The 10,863-nt window shown below is 59.4% G+C and overlaps 1 protein-coding gene across 2 annotated transcripts; it reads left to right on the forward strand.

The window, feature by feature from the left end:
- Positions 1 to 2,778: 2,778 nt before the first annotated feature.
- Positions 2,779 to 5,921, forward strand: GBX2 (gastrulation brain homeobox 2). Of its 2 annotated transcripts, none has more exons than XM_069465735.1 (2): positions 2,779 to 3,724; positions 4,712 to 5,921. In XM_069465735.1, the coding sequence occupies exons 1-2, from the start codon at positions 3,202 to 3,204 to the stop codon at positions 5,233 to 5,235; spliced, it is 1,047 nt and encodes a 348-aa protein (XP_069321836.1). In that variant the 5' UTR covers positions 2,779 to 3,201; the 3' UTR covers positions 5,236 to 5,921. The 2 variants fall into 2 exon arrangements, with proteins under 2 accessions (XP_069321836.1, XP_069321845.1); XM_069465744.1 differs by having other exon boundaries at positions 3,202 to 3,776; positions 4,712 to 4,820.
- The last annotated feature ends 4,942 nt before the right edge of the window (positions 5,922 to 10,863 follow it).

A 10,863-nucleotide genomic window follows, 5' to 3' on the forward strand; every position in this document is an offset into this window, starting at 1 on the left:
AATTTGCAAAGATCTGTGCCCGGTAGTTTTCCCGCGCAGCCTGGGCCAAGCTGAGTCACGGAGGAGGCTTCAGTTTGAGGCAGTTCCGAGCTAAGCAGGTATGAGTCTGGAGGATGGATAAGCCATGTACCTGCCCATAAATCTCCCCAAGGAGCCGAGAAAAAACTCTAAAGCCTTTTATTATCCGCAGTCCCCACGCTCTGAACGCTTTGCAGGTAGCTGAGGTGCCCCGAATGAATCTTGTTAATCACGCCGAAACACAAGGATCCTTTTACGACGCGAACAGTCGTTTTCTAAGCAGTTAAGCATTAGATGAGAAAGTATTACTGCACTGCATTCGAGAAAAAAGCACACTAGTAAATAAAATTCATATTGATGAGAATTATCTGAACTTACTAATAAAAGAAGATTAGTATTATAACCCCTGCAGTCAATACTTTCCACCGCAATTTATGGATGCAAATAATATGCCATCAAATTATTTCAAGTGTAGCTATAATTCAACGGACCTAAATCTTCTTGCTGAACTTTAAATGTTGAATTATCACCAAAATAATCAAAGGAATCCCTGTCTCTCAGAGGGTAATCAGTCCCTAGAACAATATTTTTGCGGCAAAAATAGCAAAGTGGATGGCAAACTCGCCTGGGTAAAATGAGTAACAGCTTACACAGGCGGGCCAGCGGCGAAGTGACCCGGCGGCAGCAACGTAAATCAAGGAAGGAGTCGAGCGTTTTTTTTCTTAGTCTTCAAAAAACAAGGTAATGGCACCCCAGACTGTGTTACTGGAACTATCTCATAATGGGAGGGAGTATTTATTATGCTCATAAAGAAATCAGCCTTTTGCCCTGGTCTTCAATTTTTTTTTTCCTTTTCTTTTTCTTCTTTTGTGGGAGTAGAGGAAGGAGGGAAAAAGCTTGGAGACCCCACAGACACCTCCTCCCCCGTGGATTCCAACGGGAATTTACTCCCCTTACACCGCCTGAGCCACCTCGGGGTCTGGGCGTGAAGTGTGCGGAGGCAGGCAGGCAGCGTCCTAATGAATTCCTTTCAAACCGCCTGCTGCCGGAGCTATCTATTACTGCGCCTGGAGTGGGGAAGCGCGCTCGAGACGTCTTTGTCCGGGTGGTGCTGGAGAGCAGGGAGGAGGCGAGGAGGAGGAGGGGAGAGTGGCTGGCGGAGGGGCCAGAGAGTTTTCTCAGCGTCCCAGGCGCCGCGGACGCACCCTCCCCTCTTTCCTCTAGGGCCCGCTGGGGGGGCTCTGGGTCTCCGGCCAGACTCCAGCCTGAGGAGATGGTCTGGGATTAAGACGTCCCCCGGGGGACCTTGGTTAGAGTGAGAGAAAGAGGAAGAACGAGAAAGAAGAGCTTTAAAGAATCGGGTCGATAAATTCATAAAGATCGATTTATCTTTATCTCCCAATTAAATGTGCTTGTAAGTGATACATAACACACGTCCAACACGGGCCAACTCCCCAACCACTAATTCCTCGGCGTGAGCTGATTTTTAATGACCGAGGTAACAATGCCCTCTCTCCTCCCTGCCCGGTGCTGTCGGCTGTTCAGGGCCGACATCTAGACCCGGGAAGTTGAAACCCAGGCCCTGGAGGCGCGTGGAAGCCCCGCGGGCGCTGGTGCGCTTTGGACGGTCTGTCCTTGCCAAGACACGATTCCATTTTCAAAGGGTAAACAAGACCTGAAAGTTTTTGTTTTAACATGCATGAGGGATCCCGGGTCCCTAGTTCCCCACCCTCCATCCCCTTACTCTCAAATTTCGGGGTCTTTACCATTGTCGAGAACAGGGGAACATCTGGAGGGAATCGGCTCCATCCTGTAGTCAGCAAAGGGGAACCGCGAGCCCTCGAGTCCTCGCGCTGGAAACCGGGCGGCGGCGCCTGGGTGAGCACTCCCTCCGTTCCCAACGTGCTTAATTAGCGCCTATTTACAAAACGCAGCTTTTATTTGAGCAAACATCATAAAGCTTTCATCAGGATAATCTCACGTTATACAATCTGGAGGCACAGCAACTCCCCCTTTCCTCCCCGAGGATGGAGCAGATAAAGGACTCTCTTTATTATCATAATTATCGTGGTTGTTATTTTGGTGTGCGCTGGCAAAGTGTGTAAATAGGTGTGATGATTAAGAATGTCATGAAAAATGAGAGACGGGATCGCTCACGGGAGGGCCCAGCTCGGAATGGGGGAACCAGCAGCCTCCCCGCCCCACCAGGAACACAGGCGTGCAGCTAGCAACCTGGCGGGTTCCCCGAGGGGGGCAATGGCAGCCAGCTCCCAGCAGTCGCCCTCGGGGCGGGTCTGGAGGGGCAGGACTCTGACCCCAACTCCGGGAACCCCGCCCGGACCCCCGGCGGAGCTGGAGCACCCAGAGCTAGCGTGAGCCAGGCAGGTCTGTTCCACTGCAAATACTGTAAAAGAAATAAAACGCCTCCGGCCCAGCCTCGGGGGTGCAAGCTCGGGAAGCTGCCCTTCGAGGTAGCCTCCGCAAAGCTGCCAGGCCCCGGGGTCTGAGCCTCGCAGGTGGCAACCGACCCTCTGAACTTTGCGCGGCGCGGACCCTGCGCTCCGGATCGGGCTCCGTGGCCAGCGCGCTCCGGCGGTGGCGCCCGCAGCCTGGTAGCGGCTAGCTCGGGAGGAGGGGCGGAGCTCCGCTGTCGCCCCGCCCCCGCCCGGCGCAGCCAATGGGCAGCGGCGCCCAGCCCCACGTGAGGCGAGCCCGGCCTGGCAGCAGGCAAAATGTGAATGAGAAAGAGGAGCGCGATTTAAAGGTGCTGGCGGCGCCCGCCGGAGACAAGTGCGCCGGCTTCGCGCGCTCCCCAGCGGCCTGCGGCGGGCAACGGACGGCGGGACAGACAAACGGACGCACGGAGCGCTGCTAGCCGGGGCCGAGGGCCGCAGACACAACGCGCGCGGGCTCCGACGGGCAGGCGGCGGGCGGCGGCTCCAGCGAACCCGCGGGGCCCGGGCGCCCTCTCCACTCGGGGCGCACAGCCTCACAGCGCGCTGCGCCCGCACCCGCGCCCGCCAGGCATGCAGCGGGCCCAGGACTGAGAGGCGGCGGCGCGTGCTCTCCCGGTCCCGCGCGGCCCCTGCCCGACGCTCCTGGAGGTGCTCCCGGTGTCCGGCGGGCTTCCCGGCGGCGGCGCGGGGACTTTTCGCCTCTAGCTGGCCTCTCCCGAGCGCGTCTATGAGCGCAGCGTTCCCGCCGTCGCTGATGATGATGCAGCGCCCGCTGGGGAGTAGCACCGCCTTCAGCATAGACTCGCTGATCGGCAGCCCGCCGCAGCCGAGCCCCGGCCATTTCGTCTACACCGGCTATCCCATGTTCATGCCCTACCGGCCGGTGGTGCTGCCGCCGCCACCGCCGCCGCCGCCCGCGCTGCCTCAGGCCGCGCTGCAGCCCGCGCTGCCGCCCGCGCACCCACACCACCAGATCCCCAGCCTGCCCACCGGCTTCTGCTCCAGCCTGGCGCAGGGCATGGCGCTCACCTCTACGCTCATGGCTACGCTGCCCAGCGGCTTCTCCGCGTCGCCCCAGCACCAGGAGGCGGCCGCAGCCCGCAAGTTCGCGCCGCAGCCGTTGCCCGGCGGCGGCAACTTCGACAAGGCGGAGGCGCTGCAAGCTGACGCCGAGGATGGCAAAGCCTTCCTGGCCAAGGAAGGCTCGCTGCTCGCCTTCTCCGCGGCCGAGGCAGTGCAGGCGTCGCTCGGTGAGTCGGCGGCGCGCGCAGCCCGGACGCGGGGCGGGAGGGGAGGGGGCGGGCCAGCTCCCGGTTCCCGCGGGAGCCCAGGGGGCGAGGCCGCGCCCCCGCCAGACCCCCGCCAGAGCTGCGGGAGGACGCGGCCCGGCTGCGCCGCGGGGCCTACGGGGGCATTTAGAGCCACGCAACAAGCGAGGCCTCCGGGGGAGCATTTAGCGCCCCCGGCACAGCTGCTGCTCAGGACGGCATATCAGTGTGGCAGTGCGTTTGGCAGAGCCCACCTCTCCCCCTTAGCTGTGACCTAGGCTGTCCCGGGTAAGTTGCAGCCTTCAGGGAAGGCGGGTTGGGCTGCGCCCAGGAGCGCCCAGACTTAACTAAACCTCTTCACCACTGGGCTTGCAGCTTGCCCAGAACTGGATTCCTGGGAGACGGTGTGTCTGCCTGTGTGTTGGGGTGTCTGGTGGGATCTTATAAGGCTACGGAACACTCCCCCCACACTTTGACCAACATTATCTGTCACAGAAAAGATGCGCTCTGGCATCTGGACGTCCCTAAGCCCCCACTCCTGCTGCGATGAAATTTAGATGCACTAAATTTTCACTGTGGGGAGGGCGGGATGGATCGTGAACCCCCATCCCCGTCCTCACCCAGCCTTCACCTCGGGGATGTAGGGGATGCTCTCTTGGGCCTCAGGCCTCCTGCTACTTCCCCTTAAGCTGCCGAGGCAGGGAGGGTGCGGAGGAGGCCGGCGGCCCCTTGAGTGATGGTTCTGGGCAAAGGGCCTTCGCCTGAGCTGCCTCCTCTCCTTTGAGCTTTCTCACGCTCTCCCCACCCCTCCTCTGCTCCTCAAAGGCCAGGAAATCACAATGTGTTAATGTCATAGAAAGACAATCCGCCAAGGGGGGCGTGGGGGTGGAATGCCCAAGCGACGGTGGGAAGAGGAAAGGAAGGCCAGTGTGCGAAATGTAATAAAACGCCGTTTGGTTTTGCTTTCAGTCGGGGCTGTCCGAGGGCAAGGGAAAGACGAGTCAAAGGTGGAAGACGACCCGAAGGGCAAGGAGGAGAGCTTCTCGCTGGAGAGCGATGTGGACTACAGCTCGGATGACAATCTGACTGGCCAGGCGGCTCACAAGGAGGAAGACCCCGGCCACGCGCTGGAAGAGACCCCGCCAAGCGGCAGCGCCGCGGGCAGCACCACGTCCACGGGCAAGAACCGGCGGCGGCGGACTGCCTTCACCAGCGAGCAGCTACTGGAGCTGGAGAAGGAGTTCCACTGCAAAAAGTACCTCTCCCTGACCGAGCGCTCGCAGATCGCCCACGCCCTCAAACTCAGCGAGGTGCAGGTGAAAATCTGGTTCCAGAACCGACGGGCCAAGTGGAAACGGGTGAAGGCTGGCAATGCCAATTCCAAGACAGGGGAGCCCTCCCGGAACCCTAAGATCGTCGTCCCCATCCCCGTGCACGTCAGCAGGTTCGCTATTAGAAGTCAGCATCAGCAGCTGGAGCAGGCCCGACCCTGAGGGCCCAGGGAAAGCCCGGGGCCGGCACCTACCTGCAGAAGCCCCAGCACCGGAGGGAACTCGTGGTGGACTCTACTGTGTTTGAAGCAAAACTCAAAGTCACACCCCTACTGTGGACATCCTAAGAAAATTGAGAATATATTCATTAAACAAGCTTAAAAGACTGCTTTTGAAGGGGCTACAACCACACCGGAAACACACTAAATATTTATTATACTATCCTACTTTGTACATAGATATCTATATAGACTGGATATCAGCTGCAGTATTTTGAAAGTTACAGGACCAAATTACCCAGTGATATTCTCCACTCACTATTCCAGAAGAAAACAAAACCTCCGCTGTATCTGCCGCGGCTAGCAGCCACCTTTCCATACTTTTCCAAAGGTAAACATAAAACACAAGAACAAACACTGGGGTTTAAACTTATTTTTGTTTCTATTCTGGCTTTTTGAGTTGACTGAAAAGCAGACACTGTTGGGCAGCCTGGAAATTTGCTTTGCTTTGCTTTGGTTTTGCCTGGCTTTTTCCCCTGGGGTTGCGTATCCTATCTGAGCCATGTCTGAAGCACGTCTCTGTTGTGTTTAATTTATTTCAATGTAGCTTATTTTCTTATAAGTTATGACATTTAAACAATTTCAGTCTTGTGAACAATAAAAAGGAGAGAGGGGGAAAAAAGAGACCAATCCCTGGGCCTCATAAGTGTGTCCAGAATTTGATTGTCCTGGGGGCACTGCCAGGGTGTGGCGGGCAACTGGTCTGAGACCAGTGCTGGATAAACGTCCCCTGGCCAGGTCTCCAGGCTGGCTGGACTTGGGCCACACAGCACCTTACCAGGTTTTCAATAGGAGGGCAAGATCTCCAGTAGGGTAATGAATTTAAAAAAAAAAACCTAATTTTCACCTTAGAAATCTAACATGCCCTCCTTTTGCACAGCCTAATCAATACCTACTAGGCTGGCAAACTTCAACCGGAGGAGGCGGCGTGTGCCCAGAGGAGGGAACGCGCGTGCGGGTATTGGTGGGTTTGCACAAACTCCTGGTGCTCAAAACCGACTACAGGCAGGGAGGGCACGCCTTTCCTTATAACATGCCTGACCTGCAAAGAAGCGGAGCTAGTTCGCCGGCAGAGCCGAGGGTCCATAAATCAGGCTGCGGGCGTTATCTTCCGACAGGAACAGAAACCCAGCAAACCCAGCCGGGCTTCCCGGGAGCACTCGGCTCGGAGGCGAACCGGAGCGCCAGCAGGCCCGGCACCTCCCCCTCCGGGCGGGGTCGGAGAGGGGCGGGACCCGACCACCGCCCCACCCCAAGGGCGCTGGGACATTCTGCACCACAAAGGGGCAAGGGGAGAGGGCGCGAGCGAATTGAGAGTCGGTCCGCAGGGGCCTGAGAGCTGGGCGCCTCCCCGCCTCCGCGCGCGGGAGGGGCGTGCCTGGACCCCCAAGCCCGCTCCTGCCACACCCCGGCACTGCGCCCCCTCGCCGCTGTTTTCCAGACTCCGAAGCTCCTGCCCGACGAAGCTCCTGCCGGACGCTAGCGGCCTGGCTCGCTGGAGGCGGCGTTGGACAGGCCCGGGGTCCCCTGGGCGTAGAGCGGTCGAACGAGGGTGATCGTGGTGCCATAGCCCTTGGGGCCACCAAACCAACAGTCTGAAGAGCGAGACCAGCCGGGGGCTTCGTCAAAGCTCAGCCTTCCGAGCGAAGGGAGGGGAGGCGGGGGAGCAGGCTGCGAAGCAGTCGCGTCGGCCCTCGGCGCGGTTCTCAGCCCACTAAGGGGAAACGCGTCGCCGTGGGTCGATACTAATATTGACTTAGTTTTTACCACCTACAGCCCTTCACCTCCCTGCAGCAGAGGGGCTGGGGGACCGAGACCTTCGCCCAAACTTGAGGCGCAGGGTGAAGGCTGGGAGTGACCAAGTCATCCTTTCCCGCCGCATTGCGAACATTTCCGGTGGCGGAAAACGGCCCAGGCTTGAACACAATAAAACGGAGCGGCCGCTCCTCCGAGGGCCTCAGCAGGCTCTGCGGGACGCGGAGAGCTGCAGCGGCTCCTTGCGGTCCTCGACCCGGCGCCCCGAAGCCCGGGAGGAGGCGGATTGCGCCCTGACCGCGCCCTGCCCCGGCGCCGGGTCCACAAGGCCCGGCCGCTTCCCCGATCCCGCGCGCCAGCGCGCGCAGGCACTGGTCGCCGGTGGGCGCCATCTGCTCGGGGCAGGTCCCCACTGGCCACACGCAGCGGCCGGGGCATTCGAGGCCCGCGGGGACGCCGTTCCTCCCCTGGCCCCCCAGCCACCGAGCCAGTGTGCCCCCCGAGCCGTATGTGTGCCCCGGGCGGGAACTGTGGCCAGAGAACGTGGGGGAGCTGTGGCCTCCAGCCCCATCCTAAGCATTGAGAGCCGGGTACTCCCTCAGATCCTGGAGTGCCCCCCATATACCCTTCCACCATAACAGGTGTAACCCCTACCCATCTTCTCCAAAAGCCGTGGCAGGAGTGAGGGGCACAGAGGGACCCGAAGCCTTGGCTACACAAACCCCGCGGGAAAGCGAATCTCCCTAGAGTGGGAGGCCGCCTTCAGGGAGCCCCGCTCCCGGACAGAGCTCCCGGGCCCTCTCCAGCCCCGCGGTTATTGCCCTTCGGAAGCACGAGGAGAGGGCCAGGGCTCCCCAGCATGGTGGACACGGCGCCACCGCCGGCCCTCCTGCTCTCTGGGGGCGCTGACCCCCTTCCTCCCCAGCCCCTGAGCGCTGAGGCGCCCCGAGAGCCCGGCGGGGAGGCCGAGGCCCGGGAGACAGGCCGAGGGGAGGAAGATAAACAAGCGGCGCTTGATGGCCGCTGTCATCATGGCCGTCATCATGGCTTTCATTTGGCTGCCTAATGAGTCACATCACAGGCAGAGAGAAAAATTGTCAATCGCCCGGGCCCTAATGAATTTTTTTGCAAATTGTAATCAAGCCAGGCCGTCTCAGCTGGCTGATTAATGAGACCCACGAGGCTCGGCCAGCACCTCAGCTTTTTATTCCATCCCATCCTCCCTGCACTAAATTAACAGCAACTTGTCTGAGCTTCAAATTAACTCCCAATGATTAATTCTGATGGGGGGGCCTGAAGAATAGCTTGTTCTAATAGGCTCTGGCCTGAGATGCTGTTGGAAATTAATACACTTCCCCTTTGGCTGCCGGCTTTAATCCAAGGTTGGGTTTTGACATCACTATATTTGTTGTTACAATAAATTCCACTTACATCTGCAGATCAAATAATTACGCTTGGGAGCACCTCGGACCCGTGCCCCTAGCCATTCACTGGGACGCCTCAGGGCTGCCTGTACCCCACATCCACCAACCCAAGCAGAGGTCTGAACCCTGCTACAAGAACAGCCACCTGACCCAGTGACCCCCTAGCTCCCCAGAAAGCCAGGTGCCCCACCCCCACCCCTTTGGAGAATTGAGGGTACTTTGAAAACCCACAGCCATCTCCATGTTCTCAGGCCAGAGCCCTCTTTAGCTTGGTCCTGGGCCTCAAGCAATCTTCTCTTCCAGCTCCTTGCAGAGGCTGGGGGTACCCTTGGAGTAGCCTGGACCACCTGCCTTGGGGCCTTCTCCAACCTCAACCTGCGCTAGAATTTTTGAGACCTAGCGCATGCTTGCAAATCCAACCTTCACCTTCCAGTCTTCAGCTCCCAGGGTGAATCTTTTGCAGGCACTTTTTCAGCTAAATGTGGGGGGGGGGGTTGGGGGGGCCTCCAGGCCCTTTCAAGCCCCAGTTTGCCTTGAAGGCCCATCCTGTGGCTCTCTGCTACGCACCTGATGCAAGCACCTGCATTCCAGGGCACCCTTTCTCTTGGGGTCAGCACCCGCCCCATCTTGTTTCTGTTTGTTTGAGCTTAATTGGCTTAATCATTTCAGCTGCTTCTGGTAAGCCTCTCACAGGGCTTCTAAGTCTGCTCCCTTCAGCTCTGAGCCTGTCCCAGGCAGAACCGCATGCTGTCCCCTTTGGCAGGGGCTTCTGGATGCCCTCAAAGCCTGGAGGGACATTCTGGCTCCCCAGCCACAGATCCAGTCACCACCTAGTTCTTGCCTCGGGGCCTTCCTAGCTCCCTGGGGCTGTTCAAAGTGGCTGGAGCCTGAGAGGTCGGCAGCCCTGGCAGCACAGGCGGCCTCAGTGGCCTCTCCTTTTGCCTGCTGGACGTGGGCTACAGCCCAGTGGCCCGCCTGCACCCAGCCATGGCCTCCCCGGGAAGGAAACTCCAGTGTACACACACCTATTTCTGTCCCTGGAGAGCCTGCACTTTCCCCAGGCTTGGGCACACAGCCAGAGCAGATGGTCTGCTCCAACCTTCTCGTCCACTAGGGCTATCCAGACGGCTCCAGGATAGCACAGCCTCCTTCTGCCAGCTCAGGGCCTGCAGGAACCAAGCTCTGGAGTCTTAGGGGGAGACTCCTCCTGGGTTCCACAGGGACCAGCCGGAGAAAGGGAGGTGGCATTAGTCTTCATTTCAGGCCTTCATGGCGTAAACAGAAGAAATATGATCTTGCTAACCCAACATGAATGCAAATCATACCATCAGAGTAATAAAACACCTGAAACCCCCACGCACAAAAGCAACACCATATGTATGAAGACAACCTGCATAAATTATAAATTACATCATAAAAATTGATTGCCTATTTGAACAGTTCAGAAATGGGGACCTAAGCTGACTTTCGCCCTCCTTGGCTTTGGGAAAAGGTCGGGCAGTGCATTCCCCTCTACAGGTCGCAGACTGGAGTCACCGGGCCCAGAGTCTCCCGTCCACGCTGCGGTGGGGCCTGGTTGGCGCCGGGCCGGAGGCGGATTGCGCACTTAGAGCCGAAGCACACGGCCGGCTCCGAGCGGCTGTCTCCGAGCGGCTGTCGGCGAGGGTGCGAGGGGAGGCCCACAAAGCTCCTACGCGGGGCAGGACACACGCTTGTTGGGCTGGGGAGCCAATGTCGCCAGGGCGCTCGGCCCAGGTCTCACACCCAGAGAGGCGGCCTCTTGACCGAGGCCCCTCCGGGCGATCCTGGTACTGCTGCCCCGGAAGCCGCTCCCATTTTCTAGCCTGGACTCTAAGGTCCCTGTGAGCGCCTCCCTCCCCCGGGTTGGCCCCGTGACGAGCAGGGGTGTGAGTTCCTGCGCGCGCGCGCGAGCACGTGGTGCCGGTGCCTGTTTCTGTGCGATTCCCTCACGTCTAACCCCGCTTTGCCGCGTTTCTTCCCGTTGCTGGATCCCAACAGCCCACAGTTCGACCCCACTGGCGGAGCGCAAACGCATCCCGAGGCACCCAGTAAACTTGAGCCCCCAATGTGCACCCGAGTCTACTCCTCCGGACCCCCCACTCGCAGTGTATCCCTGCTACTGCGGGGAGCCCGCCCCCATTCTTTCCCCACTGTATAGGGACCCCAGGCTGGTCTCTGGCCCCCGCACCCATCCTGCAGTCCACGCTCCCACCACACTGCGCTCTCCACGCACCTCCAACCGCCACCCCGCGGAGCACCCCGATCTCTGGTCTCCAGTACGACCCCGTCTGCAGCCCACGTTGTGTCCCCCACCTTTGAGCACTACCTGAGTCTGGCCTCTGGGCTGCTCTGGCTCCCCGCCCCGCGCAGCC

This window comes from Eulemur rufifrons, chromosome 1, assembly GCF_041146395.1.
Source record: "Eulemur rufifrons isolate Redbay chromosome 1, OSU_ERuf_1, whole genome shotgun sequence".
Taxonomy (NCBI): Eukaryota; Metazoa; Chordata; class Mammalia; order Primates; family Lemuridae; genus Eulemur; species Eulemur rufifrons.